The sequence below is a fragment of the Lactuca virosa genome, chromosome 8, assembly GCF_052849685.1.
Source record: "Lactuca virosa cultivar CGN04683 chromosome 8, Lactuca_virosa_CGN04683_v6, whole genome shotgun sequence".
In the NCBI taxonomy this organism is placed as follows: Eukaryota; Viridiplantae; Streptophyta; class Magnoliopsida; order Asterales; family Asteraceae; genus Lactuca; species Lactuca virosa.
Genome location: NC_136433.1, coordinates 18185099 through 18209186, shown reverse-complemented (window position 1 = coordinate 18209186; position 24088 = coordinate 18185099). Strand labels below are relative to the sequence as shown.

Sequence of the window (24088 nt, the reverse complement as noted above, 5' to 3'; positions counted from 1 at the left end):
ACATTTCACTAAATATTTACTAGATAATCCAATTACTCAAACAAAATAACATCTAAAATCAATTTAGGAAGCAAGTTATGTTTGCATAACATTCTATCATTTTCAATAACAATTTTTTTGCAGAAAATATGAAATCAATACAGAGTGCATTATGTCGAACACCTAGCGGGCGATCACTAAATTTACCAAACACCTAACTGACACTAGAAGTATGAAACTAATAAGATAAACCAAACAAACTAAGATCTTGAATCAAATTATAATTCAAATTCCAAGAATATCTCTACAGATTTTGTGAATAACTTCATTTATGCATAATAACATAGCTTGGATTGTAGATTTATTAACATTGAAATTGTTAACAGCCAAAAATGAGTCAATGAAATCTTTTATTACATGATGAGAAGAATCCTTCCTCAACTAAGAATCATGAGAAGAAGTAGCAGTTGAAGGATTGGCAGAAACATGATTCAAGATCAGAATATGAATAAAAACGTTTAAAATCAAAATGACAGTGAATCAAAATCGATTTTTAGGGTTTTATTGGGGGTTTTGGAAGATCGGTGCAAAGTAGAATCATAATGAGAAGAAATCTCATAGATGAATACATCAACTCATAATCACATACATATTATAAAATCGACAATTAGAATATTTTAACTCAAAATCACCCACAAATATAAAATCAAGAAGAAATTATAGTATTATACGTCACCTGGATTAACTGTTGATGCAAAATATGAATCCGATTCTGTAGAATGATCCATTTGTTGTAAAACTAAGCTTCGATTTCATTTGATTCAGGAATGTTTATGCTCGAGAACTTGATCCGATTTTAGAATCAAAATAACAATGTTGAAACTCCGAATCAGAACGAAGTAGAAGATGTTGATGATCGAGATTGAATAGACGAATTTTGGTGTTCGAATCGAGGTTACTTAGGGTTTTGCATATCAGAATGAAGAAGATTGAAGAGGATATAAAAAGTTTTTATGACCCGAATGAAATAGACAGTAAAATCCCCTTACTGCCCCTCCGCACCCTTGATCTAATCCTGAAGTTCCATTTAATTGCAAAAATGCCACCGTCTCCTTGTGCTTCCTTATTGTCTAATCTGATTTTATTTTAGCCTTAGATTATTCAAGATGAGTGGTCAAGATTTGGTCCCCTTGTCTCACAAAATACTATTGTCTCACATGAACCTAACCCTATATATATATATATATATATATATATATATATATATATATATATATATATATATATATATAGAGAGAGAGAGAGAGAGAGAGAGAGTCAAGATCAAATAAGAAGGAAATTTTTGGTAGGAAGGTAAGAAGTTTTTTTTTCTACATATTTTTTTCGCGAACAAACAAAATGAATCATTAGATGATTCATTTGTAAGATGATTCACAAGAAAAAATTCTCAAAAAAACATTTCGATGATTCGTTTATACAACTCGCCGAGTTGGTTCGGGCAGAGGCAAGAAAATCGTTTTTCAGCAAGAATTCGACAATTGCATCACATACAACAGAAACCAATCAAGGCTCTGATACCACTGATGGTTTTTAAGCATAAGAACAATCCTATGTGCTCATACAAACCCTAATGCTTGGATCTAGGTTTCTCTATTGTACATGCAATGAATCCAAGACTTACAAACCCTGATCTAATAAACTATAACATAAATAAGGGTTTAGTAATTACCTTTGATTGTTATATAGCAATAACAATCAATCATTGGCTTCAGAAAGCTTAGTGCCTCAAGTGCTGCACCTCTAATGGAGTCACAAACACCACTAAGCAACTTGGATGAAGAGGGAGGAGAGAGGATGCACCAAAAACGGCTGGAAACCCTAGAGGAACTCTTAGCCACGTTTTTGGGGCATAGGGGTCCTATATATACATGTAGGCTATTAGGGTTTGCAACTAGGAAACCCTAATCTGACTGCTTAAGCCCTAAGCAGTCCAATGGACCATTCCAGAAGGCCCTTGGACGATTTCTTTATGGTCCTCCATATAGAATTCGTCCATTGCCATCTAATGGATCCTAAGCCCAACTTTGTAACTATCTTATAATTACAATATCAGTCCCCTTAATTTAATTAATCTATTTTAGTCACAAAATTAATTCTTAATTAATTCTTGACTAATATTAATTAAACAATATGATTTCTCCTTTAATATATTATTCTTATAATATATTAATAAATCATAATTAAACCTTTCTCTCTCCTTAATTCATCCTACATATTGCTATGGTGAAGGCAACCCAAAAGGACCATGCTCATAATCGGGTCAAGTACATACCAAAATAGTTCTGGACTTAGACACTAATCCAACAGTCTCCCACTTGGATAAGTCTAATAACTATTCTGCGTATGACTTTAGATCCTGATCAGCAATCGTAGCTTTCAAAAGCCGATGTCAACTCTGATCTTATCAGATACGCGTGTCCTTTAGATAAGGGATCATATATTCCTCCATTCTACAAGATATCGTATAGACATGAGACATGGATTGAAATCATTCTCTCAGTCTATGTGTCGTTTCCCGATTTCCGATTTATGACGACTGACTAATTGAACAAATCAAATCAGTACTGGCCCGGCCGAGCACTTTCCTTTGTCATCACTAAATCATCGAGGGGCCCACAGATATCGCTTTTATCCCACTTTGGGTAAAAGGAATGGATAAACTTCGACTCAAATGCTTGCTTGCACCTACTAATCGAATCACACACAACAATAAGTTTTATAACACCAAGTTACTGGTGTGTTTACTTATCATCAATGTGCAATCGACCAACAAATAACAACTCACACGTCTCGGTTTCAAGAATATACAATGTTATCGTCTCACCAATCACCCGTGATAAAACCATGAAGTGATTCAAGTGAGCGTGGGTTTGATCCAATACTTTAATCTTATCAAAGCACTCATGAACTCTGCAGCAAACTTGTGCTATGTCTAAACACTTTAGACAATCTACAGTCAGATTCATGACAGTCTTCCTTCATACCTACTTCCAACGTATGACCGACTGTGGAGGTTCGAATAACCTAGTTATTCTGGAAGTCAAAATATGCAAAGTGAAACGCAATAATAATATTAATCCTATATGGTCCCAAAACTTTTTGAGCGTAAATAAAAAAAAACACTTTTATTTAAACACCATATTGATTACTCATTATTCATTGCTTATTGTTTCAAAAAATCATCTTATTACTCGAATTATAACCACAATTGTCCCATGCTCCAAGCATGCACACTTTGGTTTCCTATGGTCCATATTTTGTGAAATAGATCAATTGAAAAACTTTTCCAATGAAACTCATTTCACAATCCCCAATCCAAATTCTTGCCACTTTTAGAATATGTCAGATTCTAACATTTTATGCAATGATTCTTTCGTAATGTCATAGCACAAAAGTCACCAAGACCTGGCTAATGAAATTATAAGGTATTCTATCAGAAATTGTTACAAGACAATTCCATAGACGTGAAGTCTCACATTCATCCTTCTTGCATAAAAGTTTCTAATCTGAGATATCGAACCCATCATCCTTAACCTATCAATGTGTGACTTCATCTCTAAGATGTGTGCACACACAGGTTTCCCATCTTCGTGTTTACTTGCCAAAAGGGCTTGAGTGAGCTTGAACTTTTCAAGCCTTTGAACTTGTTGGTTAGGGAGAATAATTACAGGAGGTGGAGGAAGTGAAGCCTGACTCTCATTTCCTTGATCGTATCGTGGAACGTCATCTTCATTTGGAAAGCTTGTTCCAAGGGACTTGGGAAGACCATTGTAAGATTTATACATCTACAAAACAGGAGAAGATTCAAGGTAGTTGATAAGAATCCTTGATGTAACACCCAAATGAAACATCAAGGCTAGGATCCAACACAACATTCTACAACCTAGAAGAGGGATGTCGTAATCCAGTTGCAGAATATTTGAAGGTAGGTAAATGACGATTTACCAATTCCCACCATGAAAAACGAAAAAGAAATTTAAGTTTTAAATGAATTGAAACTCCTAGATCTTTTGAGATTCATTGAACTTTTCAATGGCATGTTTAATCTCGATTATGCCCTTCTATTTGTGACTGGAATGCCGAGGATCACAAACAAGGTGTGAATAACCATACGAATCACGTGGTGCACCCAATTGCTACTATCACCTAATCAATGTGCCGGTTAGCCACACACGCTCCATTGATCTATGATAAACATCGAGCCACCCTTCGCCACCAATGTCAATCCCAAATTAGTGTGCCGGTTAGCCACACACGCTCCATTAACGTTTGACAAGGGTACGAAGTGTAACTCCATGGATTAGCATACAAATTCACATTTTGCCCTAAAGTAACTAAGATTGGGAATTTGTAAAAGCATTTAGTTACTTTGTACTTCATTATATTTATAATGGAAGGTTTCGTCCTATCCTACCCGTTTGGCTAACGACCATCCACTAGTCAAGAGTGCGGTGGGTAAGAGTGGATACCCATTCAATCGCCATTTTATAGGCAATTTCCTTAAACACCCCTTATAGATCAGCTTCGTGAATGAGGCCTACTAACGGTAAGACTGACTCTTTACTCATATATATAATATTAGACTTTTAATGTTAGATATATATAGTATAGGGTGTATTTTACACTTTTAAAATACTAGGTGGTTTTATTAACTTTCTCTTTTAATTAAACTTTTAATTAACTTAACAAAACCATGAGGGTGTAATTTGAACTTTTCAAAATACTAGAGTTTTAGAATTTAAATATTACATAATTAAACTATTAATCAAAATTTTAAATTCCAAAACTTGAGGGCAAGTTTTTGAGACTTTTCAAAACATTTGGGTTTAACTATTTAAATTTCAAAAACAAAACTTTTAAGTTCAAATTTAAACTATAAAACCTAAAGGGAGTAATTTGAAACTATTCAAACTTACTAGGGATCAAATAACAAATAATATAAATCAAACAATTAATTTAGTGATTATCTATATTTGACCTAATTCAATTTCTTGCAAGATAAGTTACCCAATTAATACAAATAATCAATTTTAATCATATAAGGAATTTATTATCTAATCAATTGGTAATTATCTTGTGTTTTGGCAAGGATAATCTTTCAATAAAAATAAAATTCGAATTTTATCAGTTAAAAACATATAAGGCAATTATTCTTCACCAAAACAGCAAGAAATCCCGAGATATCCTCTGTCTGAGTCCCAAACTCGCCGAGTAGCGATCTGAACTCGCCGAGTAGGGCCAACTCGCCGAGTCCAGAAACTGACTCGCCGAGTTGGTTCGGGCAGAGGCAAGAAAATCGTTTTTCAGCAAGAATTCGACAATTGCATCACATACAACAGAAACCAATCAAGGCTCTGATACCACTGCTGGTTTTTAAGCATAAGAACAATCCTATATGCTCATACAAACCCTAATGCTTGGATCTAGGTTTCTCTATTGTACATGCAATGAATCCAAGACTTACAAACCCTGATCTAATAAACTATAACAGAAATAAGGGTTTAGTAATTACCTTTGATTGTTATATAGCAATAACAATCAATCATTGGCTTCAGAAAGCTTAGTGCCTCAAGTGTTGCACCTCTAATGGAGTCACAAACACCACTAAGCAACTTGGATGAAGAGGGAGGAGAGAGGATGCACCAAAAACGGCTGGAAACCCTAGAGGAACTCTTAGCCACGTTTTTGGGGCATAAGGGTCCTATATATACATGTAGGCTATTAGGGTTTGCAACTAGGAAACCCTAATCTGACTGCTTAAGCCCTAAGCAGTCCAATGGACCATTCCAGAAGGCCCTTGGACGATTTCTTTATGGTCCTCCATATAGAATTCGTCCATTGCCATCTAATGGATCCTAAGCCCAACTTTGTAACTATCTTATAATTACAATATCAGTCCCCTTAATTTAATTAATCTCTTTTAGTCACAAAATTAATTCTTAATTAATTCTTGACTAATATTAATTAAACAATATGATTTCTCCTTTAATATATTATTCTTATAATATATTAATAAATCATAATTAAACCTTTCTCTCTCCTTAATTCATCCTACATATTGCTATGGTGAAGGCAACCCAAAAGGACCATGCTCATAATCGGGTCAAGTACATACCAAAATAGTTATGGACTTAGACACTAATCCAATAGAATATTGGGCTATTGTGTTGGGTTTTAGTATACTACAACATCCTATGGTGCACATACAACCCTAAATACCTTGGATCTATGTTTTCTCTATTATACATGCAAATGGTTTCCAAGGCATTAAACCTATAACTAGCATGCATTTGACATAAACCATATAATATACTAGTTAGGGAAACATACCTTTTATGTGGCTTGAAGTCTTGATGTATTTGGCCTTAAGAGCTTAGCACCAATATTATGAAATGCCTCAAATGGAATCACAACACACCTAGGACAAAGGTGGCTCTTGAGAGAGAATTCCATGCACCAAAACACCTCCATATTTCTCTAAGAAAAGAAGTGGTGATTTTGGCTATGGAGTAACCTATTTATATGTAGGATTCCAAGGGTCATGGGTATAACCCATAATCCATACCCATGGGTTTTATGATCCATGGTTCATGTGGCCCAACTCTTTATGTATCCATACATAAACTTGGTCCAACATGGATCATAAGCCCAACACATATAAATATAACTAATTATCATAATTAGTCCCCGTAGATTTAATTAGTCTCTTTTGATCACTAAATTAATTCCAAATTAATTCTTTATCGATACTAATTAAAACATATGATTTCATATTAATATATTATAACTTATAATATATTAATAAACCATAAATAACCTTCTCTCAAAAGTCCATCCTAACAAATTGTCCTGATGATACGCAACCCAAATGGACCATGCTACTCTCGGGTCAAGTACATACCAATAATAGTTATGGGCTTAGACATCTAATCCAACAGTCTCCCACTTGGATAAGTCTAAAACTATTATTGCAAGTACGACTTCATAACCCGACTAGCAATCGTAGCTCTTAAAGCCGCTGTCGAACTCTGACCTTGTCAATGACTTGTCCATTAGATAAGGGATCATATATTCCTCCATTCTAGATATCATATGGACTGAGACATGGATTATAATCATTCTCTCTGTCCATTTGTTATTTCCCGATTTTCGATTTATGATGACTGACTGATTGAACAAATCAAATCAGTCCTGGCTTGGCCAAGCACTCACATGTGTCATTGCTAAATCATCGAGGGGCCCACATATATCGCTTTTATCCCGAAGGTAAAAGGAATGGATAAACTTCGACTCATATGGCTTGTTCTACTACTTGTTGAATCATACACAAAGGCACGTTTTATAACATCGAGTTACCAAATGCGTTTTTGTGCAATCAATGTATAACCAACTCATAGTAACAACTCATATCTCTAGGTTTGAAGAATATAAGATATTATCGTCTCATGATCACTCGTGATAAAATCCATGAAGTGATTCAAATGAGCGCGGGTTGAATCCAATACTCAGAACTTATGAGCACTCATGAGTGTTGTAGCACCACTTTGTCCACCAACTTGGACCTCTACAAACCAACCCATGACAGTCTTGATTCATATCTACTTCCAACATATGACCGACTGTGGATGGTTTGAATAACTTAATCATTCAGGAAGAGCGACTTAGTTATTCTGGAAGTCAAAACATGCAAAGTGAAACACAAGAATAAATGAATCAAATATGGTATCAAACCCTATGAATATAAATAAACACTTTTATTTATCACCATACTGATTACTCATTATTCATTGTTTCGGTTTTATCAACTTTATACTTGAATTAAAAACACTAGTTGTCCCATGCTCCAAGCATGTACACTATGTTTTTATTAAACAATAGCTTTGCCATACACCAAGTATGCACTCTATGTTTGTCTATGATCCTTACTTTGTGAAATAAACCAATTGAACATAATTTCAATGATTCTAATTTCACACTCCCAAATCCTTATCGAAAAATGTGAGAATTTCAAATTCCTATCATTTATCGAAATCTGTTTAGATTTTAAACTTATATGCACTGACCCTCCTGTAATGAATATGTACAAAGTCACAAAGACTTGTCAACAGTCATTATAAGGTATTCCAATGGAGATCAACTCCATGGAAACTAAGTCTCATATTCAAAGTACATTGCTTTGGACATGCTTCTTGCATTAAGTTTTCTAATCTTACACAGATAACTTCCACCTATGGAGACAACTCCATATTCTCATTTTGACTATCACTTCTGAATAAGAGATGCCTCTTTTCAGAATATGTCAATATGGTCCTTCCAAAATTAGCACTATACTTCCAACTGTCCCTGAGCAACCAATCTTTGGTAAACCTCAGATTGTCCTCGACAATTGCTTAATCATTTTAGTCATATCCAATTCTAGACCTTTTCCCTTCTTAATGCCTCTGGGCATTTGGAAAAATTTAGAAATGACAAATATTATAGCACATGCAATCGATCCTGTACCCAAAGCAAATGGTACACGATTCATGATGTCTCACATAAAGACATGATTCTAGACCAGTCTTTTGCTACAATATTTTTATTTGCCATGTTTTCAAAATTTGACTATGAAGAGGGATGCCGTAATCATAATCGAATTTTGAGAACGCAATATATAGAATTTCCTTAAGTTGAACCAATCCAACATGAAATTCATATATATATTCTTGACTAAAGATGATTAAGGTCTCAATCTAAGCCTTTAGAACTGAAATGAAGTATATCCTCTCCCTTAAAGACATGATTCTATAATTAACATTGCTAACTTGCAACACTAACAATAATTATCATGCTCCCACTAACATGATGATTATTAGCATAACACTTATGCTCGCACTAGCTTTGACATGTACTCAGAAATCAGCTGGACTTCTAGAAATCAATACTTTATTGACTTTCTTACCAAAGTTCAGATTTTTGATACGAGATGCTTTGATAAAACTTTATCAAAATCATACACCTTTCCTTAGATAGCATGCATGTGTGTCTAAACAATTTCAGAACTATGAAAAGGGATGCCGTAATCATAGTCTCAATTGTTTAGACCTTTTGCCATCTGCTTCAAATCTACTTGGTGGAAGTGTTTCCTCACCATCATTTTTCATGAATCGGAGAGAAACCTTATGACCCTTAGATTTTATGGTGTATGTGTTCTTATCCATGTGAATCGTCAAAACCATAGTCACAAGACAAGGATAATGACAAATCCAAACTCATATGGACTGAACTTATGCAATCTTAACTTCTTGCCACCTGGCAGTACAGGGCCTGCCATTGCTTCCAAGTTGTTATGCAACCAATTGAGAACTTTCAGAACTCCTATGCAAAGCCAACTTTAACTGGAATGGGCACAGAATATGTCAACACGATAGGTTATAAACCTCAAGTCGTGTGCTAGTGAAGAACCTCAGGTTTTATTCTTGATTAGTTCTTGAAATTCTTTTTAGGATCTTTAAGACTCCCACTATCCTCTTGACATATAAGACTATCTTGCCAAATATTCAAGAGGTAATGCGGATTCTTTATCAAGACAAACACTTCACACAATTGGCCTTAGTTGATCTTTGTTTTATCCAAAACATCACAACTTACCAATTTCAAATGTACAAGAGTAGGACACTTTTACTCTTACATTTGACAAGTGTTTTAAACCTTTCTTTAAGATATGTCACTCAAGTTACAATCTTGGAGTATGACTCTAAGAATTGTTTTGGAACGAAGTATGACTCATCTTCCTGATCTAACCATTTCAACAATTCATGACTCCTCTTCTTAGTCATAAGAATGCACTAAGATGACCTTTAGAGGACTAATTGTGATATGATTTCTAAATCATTAAGATGATCACAAACATGATACTAAAGTACTCTCCCATCTTTTTAGATTTGAGAAACTTTAATCTTTCTGCCTAATTTGATTCTTCCCATTCGTTCTGCCATACATTGAGACTTTTCCAATGTTTCAGAATTATACTTAAACTTATAAGTATAACCATATTTACTAAACTTTAGTAAATCAAATAGTCTTAACGAGCTTTGTGGTGGACATGACCAGTGCACAAGAATGTGTACTTGATCCCTTTAGTCCTTCACTTGACTCACACATCCATGTGAACAAGTAATTAGTCTTGATTTTCCAATGCTTGAAAGTTCTCATTCATCATACTATTCAACTTGCATGATTCCAAGTTTCGGTCCAATTGAAACTTGGGTGATGAGGAACTTTCCTGATTTGGTAAATTTAGACACTACCACAAATGAAAGAATCAAATCCATTTTCCAATATTGCTGTCAGTGGAATCATATAAGCAACAATTTTCCACAAATACCATTGTAAGGATACTTCAAATAAATAAAATTAAACAATTTTCTTTTATTTTAAAACTTTGCGGAAAAACTTATCCTTACAATCCACATGGAAAATTATTGTTATCTATTCCTTAGCAATATATCATAACTTCTTAAGCAACTGCTCAAAATTCTGATGCGATCGAAATCCACCTTCGCGATCAGAATCAACATATACTTCCTTTAAGATTTCTCTCTATTCTTTGATTCTTAAAACATCAACATGTGACCCAGTCACATCATGTAATGAGGATCTCAGAATAGAACTTAACAGGGTTAGATAATGGGCTCTACCGGATGTAGAGTCAAACTTATTGACTTTAACATCCTTAGGTAAATTTGGCAGCTTTGCAATCAACACCCCTTCCTTTGGAAAAATAAACATATGGACCCTTTGGTAATGGGACTATCTCAGACTTAGCCTTTCTCTTTACCATTTGGTCAACCGGGTTGACTATGGTCAATCCCTTTCCATTGGGAAGAGAATGCTTTTTCTGAATTTCCAGTGTCACCATTGTCACTGTCCATAATTTTTTTTTTGGAAGTTGATCTTCTAATCAAATTTGCTTTACTATCGTTCCAAAACATTGCTGATTCAGCAGCACCAAGCAAATAGATATGATCATTAAGGTTCATGTCATAGTCTGTTTCATAATAGTCCCAAAGGAACTCACTATGTGACTTAGAAAGTGATTGAACATCCAACTTTCTCAAGACTTTGACACCCAACTCTCCCGGCTTGTCAATATGTGACTTCATCTCTAAGATGTGATCACACATAGACCTTGATTGCCATTAGGGCTTGAGTGACCTTGAACTTGTGGGTTAGGGAGAATAATTGGAGGAGGTGGAGGAAGAGAAGTATGACTTCCATGAGCCAAACTCGGGAAGTCATATTCATTAGGAAAGCTTGGTTTGGGAAGATCATTGTTGTCTAAACCAGACATCAACAATGGGAGAAATTCACGTAAAGTTGATTTAAGTCCTTAATATAACACCCAATATGATATATTAAGGCTAGGACCCAACAAACTATTTTATAACTTGGAAGAGGGATGCCGTAATCCAAGCTATAAAATATTTGAAGGTAGGTGAATGACGATTCACCAATTTCCACCAAGATAAACGAAATGTATTATTAGGTTTTAATTGGTTTTGAAACTCCTAGATTCTTTTGAGATTCATTGAACTTTTCAATGGCATGTTTCAATCTCGAGTGTGCCCTTCAGGTTTTGTGACTGGGATGCCGAGGATCACAAAACAGGGTGTGATGTAACCATGCAAATATACTTGGTACCCTTAATATTTACCCCTCAATCGATGTGCCGGTTAACCACACACGCTCCAACGATACTATGATAAACATTAAGTTACCCTTTGCCTACCTTGTTAAGTCCAGGTTAGTATGCCGGTTAACCACACACGCTCCACTAACAGCTTAAACAAAGTGCAAAGTGTAATTTCATGGATTAGCACCTTATTCACATTTTCCTAAGTAACTAAGACTGGGAATTTATAAGTGTTTAGTTACTTAGTATTTATCATTATACTTATAATGAAGGGATAATTATAGTCCTTGTCCTACCTGTTCGGCTAACGACCCTCCACCGGTCAAGGAAGCGGTGAGTGAGAGTGGACACCCATTAAACTGCCATTTTATAGGCAGTAACCTTATACCCCCCTTATAGACCGGCTTCGTGAATGAGGCCTACTAATGGTAAGACAACTTTATCTTATACATATCTATATAATTAAAATTATAATAATAGTATAAGGGTTGAATTTTAAACTTTTAAAATTCTAAGGTCTAGTTTGGAATTAAAGTATACATGGGGGGTAACTTTACAAATTCCAAAACTTGAGGACAAGTTTTGAAACCTTTCAAAACTCTTGGATTTTAATAACTTATGAGTTTAATTAAGGTTTAATGAAAAAAAAAATTCAAGTTCCATAACTTGAGGACAAGTTATGGAAGACATTAAATCATTTAATGATGACATTAAAAATAGTGACTCTTCTATTTTCATAACCTATGAGACTTAATGGCACTTTAAAAAGAAAAACTCTTCACTTTCCATAACTTGAGGACAAGTTATGGAGTTCATAAAAACCATTAAGTTCAAATATTCCAATTAACACAATAATCAAATAATTTTTCTATGATCTAGATTAAACTCATAAGTAAAGATAATTCACATCAACAATTTTCAAGAAATTAGATAATCATATAAACTAATACAAATCTTGAAACTTTGACAATTATCCTTTGAAGACTCTTGGAATTCATAACCTAAAGAGTTAATAAATGAGACATTTCACATCCATAACTTATGAAAGTTTCAAAACTCTTAAGATCATAACTTTAAAAAAAACTTTTGAGTTCCAAAATTTTATGACAAAATTTGTATCTCCTTAAAACCATTTAGATCAAACTTTTAAAACAAATAAAATAATCATATCATTCTATCTTTTAATAAATTGACCTAATTCAACTCTTGTAGTAAAGTGACTCAAATTTTATAAATAATTAGTTTTTCATAAAATCAAGTAATTATCATAAAATTTGACAAATTTCATGTTTTTTTTTCTTTTTTTTTCCCTTCAACTTGAAAAAATACATTTACATCAAATATAATAGAAAACAACCCATGGCTCTGATACCACTGTTGGGTTTTAGTATACTACAACATCCTATGGTGCACATACAACCCTAAATACCTTGGATCTATGTTTTCTCTATTATACATGCAAATGGTTTCCAAGGCATTAAACCTATAACTAGCATGCATTTGACATAAACCATATAATATACTAGTTAGGGAAACATACCTTTTATGTGGCTTGAAGTCTTGATGTATTTGGCCTTAAGAGCTTAGCACCAATATTATGAAATGCCTCAAATGGAATCACAACACACCTAGGACAAAGGTGGCTCTTGAGAGAGAATTCCATGCACCAAAACACCTCCATATTTCTCTAAGAAAAGAAGTGGTGATTTTGGCTATGGAGTAACCTATTTATATGTAGGATTCCAAGGGTCATGGGTATAACCCATAATCCATACCCATGGGTTTTATGATCCATGGTTCATGTGGCCCAACTCTTTATGTATCCATACATAAACTTGGTCCAACATGGATCATAAGCCCAACACATATAAATATAACTAATTATCATAATTAGTCCCCGTAGATTTAATTAGTCTCTTTTGATCACTAAATTAATTCCAAATTAATTCTTTATCGATACTAATTAAAACATATGATTTCATATTAATATATTATAACTTATAATATATTAATGAACCACAAATAACTTTCTCTCAAAAGTCCATCCTAACAAATTGTCCTGATGATATGCAACCCAAATGGACCATGCTACTCTCGGGTCAAGTACATACCAATAATAGTTATGGGCTTAGACATCTAATCCAACATATTGGACTCCTTACTAGAGAAGTGGACGAATTCTATGGGGAAACCCATTAGAAATCGTCCAAGGCCTCTAAAGGAGGAGTCCATGGGTTGCTTAGGGCCTAAGCAGTCAAATTAGGGTTTCCTTGTTAGATAACCCTAATAGCCTCACTATTTAAGCACCCCCAGGGCACCAAAAACGTGGCTAACTGATTCCTTAGGGTTTCTAGACGTTTTTGAGTGCCTCTCCTCTTCTCCTTCTTCATCCTCTTGCTCTTGGTGTTTGTGAGCCATTAGAGGAGTGACATTTGTGACTCTAAGCTTTTAGAAGCTTATTACTACAAGGAATAGATTGTTATTGCTACATAACAATCAAGGTAAGATCTAAACCCTATTCTTATGTTTATATTGATTATCACATGCTAGATTTAGGGTTTATGGCTTTGGATGATTATTGCATGCTCATTAGACAAACTAGATCCAAAGCTTTAGGGTTTGCATGTACACCATAGGAATGTTGTAGTGCTCAAAACCCATCAGTGGTATCAGAGCCTAGGGCTGTTTGTTAATGAATTTGATGCTTATATGATCGAATATTTCCTGAAAATCGAATATTTGAGGTTCTGACTGCTTGACTCGCCGAGTCACTTGGTGAACTCGCCGAGTCGGCTGTACTCGACGAGTCCATGCCTGACTCGACGAGTCTAAGGGTCTGGCAGCTTATTTTCGCGATTTACTTGCTGTTTTGGCTTGGGATACTTACCATAAACGTTTTTAATTAGTAAAATCCGTTTTTTATTGATTTTGGGTGATTATCCTTGCCAAAATAGTAGATAATTTCCAATTAATCAAATATTTGTTGCCTTATAATATAATGTTTAATTATTTTAGTTATTTTGTGAATTATCTTGCAAGTAATTGGACTAGGTCAAAATTAGATAACCAAATTAATTGTTAATTGCCTTATTTGAATTGTTGATCTAGAATGTTCTTTATAAAGTTTGGAAAAGTTTCAATTTTTCACCCTTTAGGTTTTATAGTTTAAATTTGAACCTTAAAACTTTTAGTTTTGAAATTTAAATAGTTAAACCCTAATGTTTTGAAATGTTTCAAAACTTGCCCTCAAGTTTTGGAATTTAATATTTTGATTAAAAGTTTAATTTTTGAAATTTTAAATTCTAAAACCCTAGTTTTGAAAAAGTTCAAATTACACCCTTATGGTTTTATTAAGATAATTAAAGATATAATTAAAAGAAAGTTAATAAATCCATTTTGATATGGTTTATATTTAATTTAAATTAAAAGTGTAATTTATAAAATTAAACCACCAAGTATTTTAAAAGTGTAAAATACACCCTATACTATATATAACATTAAAAGTCTAATATTATATATGTATAACTTAAACTGCTAGTCTTACCGTTAGTAAGCCTCATTCACGAAGCCGGTCTATAAGGGGTGTTTAAGGAAATTGCCTATAAAATGGCGATTGAATGGGTATCCACTCTTACCCACTGCACTCTTGACTAGTGGAGGGTCGTTAGCCGAATGGGTAGGATAGGGCAAACCCCTCTCCTCATTAAAAGTATAATGAATAAAGTAACTAAATGTTTTTACTAAATTCCCAAATCTTAGTTACTTTAGGAAAAAGTGAAATCGATGCAATTCCATGGAATTACACTTTGTACCCTTGTCGAGACAATTAGTGGAGCGTGTGTGGTTAACCGACATACTAAGTTGGGTTTGGCATTGGTAGCGAAGGATGACGCGATGTTTGTCATAGATCGATGGAGCGTGTGTGGTTAACCGGCACGTCGATTAGGTGATTGTAACATTGAGGGCACCACGTACATTTGTATGGTTATTCACACCTTATTTGTGATCCTCGGCATCCCAGTCACAAATGAAGGGCATAATCGAGATTAAACATGAAATTGAAAAGTTCAACGAATCTCAAAAGATCTAGGAGTTTCAATTCATTTAAAACTTAACCTCCTTTTCGTTTTTCATGGTGGAAATTGGTAAATCGTCATTTACCTACCTTCAAATGTTCTGCGAGTTGGATTACGGCATCCCTCTTCCAATTTGTAGGATATTGTGTTGGGTCTAGCCTTAATATCTCATTTGGGTGTTTTATTAAGGAATCAATCAACTAAACTTGAATTTTCTCCCGTTTTATAGATGTCAAAGTCTGACAACTATGGTCTTCCTAAATCCGTTTGGAAAAAGTTTTCCATGTGAAGATGATGTTCCACGATTGTTTTGTGGAAATGGAAATCATGCTTCATTTCCTCCACCTCCTCCAATAATTCTCCCTGACCCACGTGTTCGAAGACTTGAAAAGTTCAAGCTCACTCAAGCCCTATTGGCAAAAGACATGAAAATGGAAAGTCTACATGTGCTCATAAAAGATTACATATTGGGATTGTTAGGTGTCGATGTTTAAAGGAAGTTGGCTGTTGACTTGGTTCTTAAGCCACTTCCCGAATCATATAGTAAGTTCGTAAGAGAGTACTATATGATGGAACACGACATGACACTTATTGATTTGACTTATTTGCTTATTGCTGCTGAATCAGAAATGATTTGGCGCACTGGTCAGCAAATTTGTCTGGTAAATCAATATCCCAACCCTCTATGGGCAATGGCAACATTGGAAGTCCAGAAAAGTTTTTCTCTACACAAGAGAAAAGCTGAGTCTGAGATAGTCCCGTGTACCATTCCATAAGAATCCATGTGTTTCTACTGCCAAAAGAAGGGGCATTGGTTACGAAGCTGCCCTGAATACCTGAGAGATCTAAGAGATGGGAGAGTCAATATGTATGACTCTGCTTCAGGTAAAATCCACTATCTAACTCGATTAAGTTCTTATTTGGAGATTCTTAATACATGATGTGATAAGATTACATTTTGATGTTTTTGAATAAAAAGGAAGCTTAAAAGGAAAGAAGTGAGCTAAATCTGATCATGAAGAAGTGGATCTTGATCGCATGATTCAAAGATCGGATTATTTTAGCTACTACTTTAGAGTTAGGATAGATTGCTAAATAATATTTGCATAGTTTTTCATTTGTAATCGTGTTGTAAGGACAATATTTTTCCGCAATAAAATAAATTTTGATTTATCTTATTTATGTTTCCTTGCGATGGATTTTATGAAAAATTGGTGTTTGAATGGTTCTATTGTTAGCAATATTGTGAATGGATTTGATTCTTAGTTATGTTATTTGCGGAAATGCCATAAATTTACCAAATGAGGAAAGTTTCTCATCACCCAAGTTTCAATTGGACAGAAACTTGGAATCATGCAACTGGTATTGTGAAAATCTTCGTATTTGGGAAATTGAAACTAATTCTTTGTTCACATAAGTATGTGAGTCAAGTGAAGGAGTAGGAGATCTGGTACACAATGTTGTGCACTGGTCAAGTCCACCACAAAGAACGATGAGTTTATTCGTCATGATTTACTAAAAGTCTAGTAAACGTGATTATGCTTATAAGATTAAGTGTAATTCTGAATCATTGAAAAGTTTCAATGAATGACAGAATGAATAAGAAGAATCAATGAAGGCAGAAAGATAAAAGTTTCTCCAATCTAAGAAGAAGGGAGAGTACTTTTGTATCGTGTTTTATGATCGTCTTGGTTATTGTAGGAACCATATTACAATTCATCCTCTAAGGATACCTTAGTGCACTAGTTTGGCTAAGAAGAAGAATGGTGAATTGTAGAAATGGTTAAGTCAATAAGATATATCGTACTTCGTTCCAATATCAAGTCTTAGAGTCATACTCCAAGACTATGAATTGAGTGACATAATCTTAAGTAGGGATGTTCTACATTTGCACATTTTGGTAAGTTGTGATGTCTTGGATAAAGACCAGCTAATACCAAATTGTGTGTAGGTTTGTCTTGATAAAGACATACACTGACTCTTGAATATTTGTTTTGTCAAGAAATGTTTCTCGACAAGAGAATCTTATATGTCAAGAGGTCAGTGGGAGTCTAAAGATCTTGGAAAGTTTCAAGAACAAATCAAGAAGTAATCCTCTTAAACCCGAGCACACAACTTGAGGATTGTAACCTATCGTGTTGACAAAATTTTATTTATGTGCCAATCCAGTTGAGTGATTATGCATATGAGTTCTACGAGTTCTCAATTGAATGCATAAGGGCAAACACCTTGATTAATGAAAGTACATTGACTGGCATAGGTGAGTTGCTAAATAACTTGGAAGCAATGGTGGGACCCTTGATGGCAAGAAATTAAGAATGAACAAGTTCTGTCCATAAGAGGTTGAATTTGTCACAAACATTATCTTACGATTATGCTTATGACAAATTTGCATGGATAGGAACACATGCACCATAAAATCTAAGTGTCATAAGGTTTCTCTCCTTCATGAAAATGATTGTGAGGAAACGCTTTCACTAAGAGAGATTTTAAGGAGATAGTGATTATGTAAATTGCATTCTCAAATTCGTTTATGATTACGAAATCCCTCTTCATAGTTCGAATTGTGAGATTTGGCAATTAGTCTGAACATTTGGGACTTAGTGATATAAGTTCTGAATTAGTTTAGACACACATGTGAGCTATCTAAGGAAGGTGTGTGAATTTGAGAAGCTTAGATAAAGGCTTATCGAAGCACATCGTATTGGAAATATGAACTTAAGAAATTCAATAAGCATTGTTTTCTAGAAGTTCGGTTGTTTTCTGAATACGTGTCAAAGCTAGTGGGAGCATAAATGTTATGCTGGTATGGATATAATCATCATGTTAGTGGGAGCATGATTATTATTGCAAGTTAGCAATATTAATTATAGAAAACAAAAGTTTCACTTTGCAAAGTTGCATAGGTTGAAAAGTTGTTTTGCTATAATTAAGGGAGAGAATGTTATACTTCGTTTCAAATCTAAAGGTTTAGATCGAGAAATTTTACTCAAATTTAGTCAAAAAGATATATGGATGTTATGTTGAAAGGATTCAACGTAAGAGAATTCTATATATGGAAATATTTGTTGCGTTCTCACACTCGATTATGATTACGGCATCCCTTTTCATAGTTCGAATCGTGAGAACATGGCAAATAGAAATATTATAGCAAAAGACTGGTAAAGTATCATGTCATTGTAATATTCGACCGTTCTAAAATTTTCCGAATGCCTAGGGCATTAAGAGGGAAAGAGGACTAGAATCGGATTTGACTGAATTAGTTAAACAACTGTCAAGGATAATCTAAAAGTTCGCCAAGGATTGGTCGCTTGTGAACAGTTGGAAGTATAGTAATGGAAGGACCATATTGACATTATTATTATTAGATATGATTCTATTAATAATGAGTTGTCATATGACAAATATGGAAATGTTTCCTTATTGGGAGTTGGACGTTAAGAGTTTATGTGTAGATTAGAAAAACTTTTATGCAAGAAGGATGTTCAAAGGAATGTACTTTGAATGTGAAACTTCATGTCTATGGAATTGTCTTGTAACAATATCCAATAGAGCATTTTGTAATTTCATTGGCCGAGTCTTGGTGACTTTTGTGCCATGACATTACGAAAGGACTGTTGCATAAAGTGTTAGAATCTAACATATTCTATAAGTGGCAAGAATTTGGTATTCTTACACTTGTGGTAAGGATTGGGAATTGTAAAATGAGTGTGATTGAAAATGTTGTTCAATTATACTATTTCACAGAGTAAGGACCATAAGTAAACATAGTGTGCATGCTAAGAGCATGGGATAATTGTCGTTATAATTCAAGTAAGAAGTTGATTACCCGAAACAACAAATAATGAGTAATCAATATGGTGATTAAATAAAAGTGTTTTATTTATACTCAAAAGTTTGGGGCCATATAAGATTAGTATTATTCTTGTGTTTCAATTTGCATGTTTTGACTTCCTAAATAATTGAGTTATTTGAGAATAATCGAATTATTTGAACGTTCCACAGTCGCTCATACTTTGGGAGTAAGTATGAAAGAAGATTGTCATAAATTGGTGTGTAGATTGTCTAAAGTGTATTAGACATAGCAAAAGTTTGCTACAACGTTCATGAGTGCTTACATGATTTGAGCATTGGATTAAACCCACGCTCACTTGGATCGCTTCATGGATTTTTATCACGAGTGATTGGTGAGACGATAATATCTTATATTCTTAAAACCGAGATGTGTGAGTTGTATCTTGCGAGTCGGTTATACATTGATAATATGTAAACGCACCAGTAACTTGGTGTTATAAAACGTATTATTGTGTGTGATTCGGTGAGTAAGTACAAGCGAGCATTTAGTCGAAGTTTATCCGTTCCTTTTACCCAAAGTGGGATAAAAGCGATATCTGTGGGCCCCTCAATGATTTAGTGATGACAAAGGAAAGTGCTCGGCTGGGCCAGGACTGATTTGATTTGTTCAATTAGTCAGTTGTCATAAATCAGAAATCGGGAAATGACACATAGACTGAGAGAATGATTTCAATCCATGTCTCACGTCTATATGATATCTAAAATGGAGGAATATATGATCCCTTGTCTAAAGGACGCGTTTCTGATAAGATCAGAGTTGAAAGTGGCTTTTGAAAGCTACGATTGCTGATCAGGATCTGAAGTCATACGCAAAATAGTTATTAGACTTATCCAAGTGGGAGACTGTTGGATTAGTGTCTAAGTCCATGACTATTTTGGTATGTACTTGACCCGATGGTGCATGGTCATTTTCGGTTGCCTTCACCAAAGCAACTTGATAGGATGAATTATGGAGAGAGAGGATTAATTATGATTTATTAATATATTATATGAATAATATATTAAAGGAGAAATCATATTGTTTAATTAATATTGGTCAATAATTAATTAAGAATTAGTTTTGTGGCTAAAAGAGATTAATTAAACTTAAGGGACTAGAACTGTGAATTGTGTGATAGTTGAATATTGGGCTATTGGACTCCTTATTAGAGGAGTGGACGAATTCTATGGGGAAACCCATTAGAAATCGTCCAAGGCCTCTAAAGGAGGAGTCCATGGGTTGCTTAGGGCCTAAGCAGTCAAATTAGGGTTTCCTTGTTAGATAACCCTAATAGCCTCACTATTTAAGCACCCCTAGGGCACCAAAAACGTGGCTAACTGATTCCTTAGGGTTTCTAGACGTTTTTGAGTGCCTCTCCTCTTCTCCTTCTTCATCCTCTTGCTCTTGGTGTTTGTGAGCCATTAGAGGAGTGACATTTGTGACTCTAAGCTTTTAGAAGCTTATTACTACAAGGAATAGATTGTTATTGCTACATAACAATCAAGGTAAGATCTAAACCCTATTCTTATGTTTATATTGATTATCACATGCTAGATCTAGGGTTTATGGCTTTGGATGATTATTGCATGTTCATTAGACAAACTAGATCCAAAACTTTAGGGTTTGCATGTACACCATAGGAATGTTGTAGTGCTCAAAACCCATCATTTAACATGGTTCATAGGATCAAATTGATCAGTTAATCCACACACGACCTAAAGAGGGATTTTTTACTGGACTTGTAGAAATAGAGTAGTCGTACACACACTTTTTAGTAAGGGTTACAGATGTACAATGAGACCTATTTATAATGATCGATTGGCCTAAAAAAGTGCTTATGACTAAAACGATGTTTAAAACAATTGTTTCATCAAATATTTTAAAGTAAATGTATTAGGAAAATGATTTGGAATGTATACATATATTATGTTACAAATTTATGTATCTTACTTGATATTTTTGTCTTATATATTTCTTTATATGACATGTACGCCATGCAGGGCCGGTGCAAACGTATATGGGGCCCGGGGCGAAAAGAAAAAAAATGACCCCTTAAAGACAAATATAATAAAGATTCAAAAAAAAATATCATTTATTCTTCACTATAAACGAGTTCAATTAGCAATAACAAGCAAGTCAAATTGTTTATCTTTTGAGCTAGTTTGAGTTTGAACCAGCTTTAGGCCCAAAAATCATTTAGGTAATAATTTTTTATATACACTACATAGCCCAAAAATTTTGGGCTCCCGGGAGACGTGGGTCCTGGGCGGTCGCCCGGGTTGCCCACCGTCTGGACCGACCCTGACGCCATGTTCATGATTGAAGCATTAGAGGACTTAGGTTCATTGACATGCCTTTGGTGATAGCCAAAAGAATGTACATTTGGGGTTTAACATGGAGAAAAACATTTAGACATTATTTTTGATATTTCTTATGTTGTATATTGATGCTTCTCTATAGCTTGTGGTAAAAGTTGTAAGTCCGTTTGAATTCGTAACCCATTTATACATGAATTTTTAGATCGAAAATCCGCATGAACTTGAATATACTCAATCCATATGGTATGATGTGGGTTGTTACATTATGGTGCTAACTAGATGATTGAATTGGATGCGGGCCACTTGCCTCCTTGTTTTCTAGGCTCTTTGCACAGTTCTACCATGGAAAGACTAGTAGCTAAATTGTTATTCTATTACCCAAACTTAGGATTGGATTCATTCAATTAGGTGTGGTAGAACAATGAGCGATCTCTTAAAACTTTCTTCAATGTGCGATGAAATGAAAATCTCGAGTACCAAACATAAACATATTTGGGGCTTGAAAAACTTTGGTGTTTTTTTTAATCATCTCGTCTCTTAGGAAAACTATTCATTACTTATCCCTTACATCTAAATCTTGTAGCTGGAACCAAATTATTCATGGTAAAGTTAATGTTTTAGCTTGGAGGTTGCACCATGGAAACCTATGGCTAATCTCTATCGTTTTAAGATTATCTCATATCCTACTTGTCGGCTTTATAGTGTGTGATTACTAAGGAAATTTGGTGTAATTTTGTGAGTTGGTGGAACATTCTTCGAACTACAATTCAACTAGTTTTTGTTCCCGAGTTTTTTTGTAAATTTATTAAAGGAAATGGAAAGAAAATTTTGACAAAAAGAAAGGGAGGTGAAGGAAAATATTTATTATTCCGTGTTTCCGAGTTCGAAGGAAATGAAAGGAAAAATTTTAAGTTTTTGTGTTCCCGAGTTAGGAAGAAAAAGAAAATAAAACTTAAAATTTTCCTTCCCCTCACTTTCTTCAAAAATCCGCCCAATTTGGGAGGAAAATTTGGAAGGAAAATATGGCTCCAAAATCATTTCCTTCCCCTCACTTTCTTTCATTAGTGAAACTCGGGAACACGATTTTCCTTCGACACCCCTCACTTTCCCTTCGTATCCTCCCATTTCTCTCCTTAAGTAGAACTCGGGAACAAGGCGTTAAAGTTGAATTTTTTTTTTGGAAACGGCGAATATTATATTATAAATAAAAGTCCAACACAAGTAGCAAGCAACTATTTGTGGGCAGTTACAGGAAAAATACAAAGTTTTAACAGAATGGAGATATACTCCAGTCAATCCACCTACAGTTCAACTCCGAAGTTCTATATTTGAACCAAGCATATGTTTGTGATATCACCTCGTCTGCAATCATAGTTGGTATCGGTTTCACCGCCTTAAAGATGGAGTTGTTTCTGGCCAGCCACGTAAACCAAAGCATCCCATATAGCACCACCTTGAATCTTTCCCTTTTTCTTGGACAATTCCCCCATGTAGCTGTGAAATTGAGGAATTCGGTAACTGTGTCAAAGTTTGTAGCTGGAATACCACACCATTTAAAGATCCAAGATATCGCCTCGATTGATATTGGGCATTTGACAAATAGATGATCGCCTGATTCCTGTTCGTCATTACACAAAGGGCAGGTTGTGTTTGCCATATTAATGCCCCTGTTCACCAAGTTTGTTGCTACCAGCAGCCTATCCATTAATGTTGTCCAAACAAAACATTTAACTTTCAATGGAATTGCTTTTACCCAGTTAATTACTATGCCAGTGTGAGGGTTTACAGAGGAGTCTAGCTTTTGTCTCAGGGTATTGACCGTGTAGTTTCCATCTGGGTTTAAGTTAAAACGAAGTCCGATTGGTGTAGGATTTGTATTAAATCCTTGAATGATGGAGCATAATTCCATAAAATCATCTAGAACCTCCCCGTCCATAGTCGCCGATTTCCACCTCCATTTGAAACCTGTTTGATCAATTCTATCTGTTATCCTACACAATTTTTTCGACTCCATCTCATATAGTCTGGGGAAACGGTCCTGTAAAGTTAGGGAACCACACCATCGATCCTTCCAAAACAAGATATTAACATTTGAACCGGGCATTAGAGTGAAGATTTCCTGATGATTGATGTCAAATTCAGGGAG

At 34.7% G+C, this 24088-nt stretch overlaps 1 protein-coding gene across 1 annotated transcript; it reads right to left on the bottom strand.

The window, feature by feature from the left end:
• Window positions 1-23209: 23209 nt before the first annotated feature.
• On the bottom strand, window positions 23210-23956 carry LOC145130137 (uncharacterized). Its single transcript, XM_079064984.1, has one exon. It carries the CDS (start codon window positions 23954-23956, stop codon window positions 23210-23212), a length of 747 nt encoding a protein of 248 aa, XP_078921110.1.
• Window positions 23957-24088: the final 132 nt, after the last annotated feature.

Coding starts and splice junctions, on each gene's coding strand:
- LOC145130137 (XM_079064984.1), bottom strand. CDS start 23,956: ATGGAGTCGAAAAAATTGTGTAGGATAACAGATAGAATTGATCAAACA.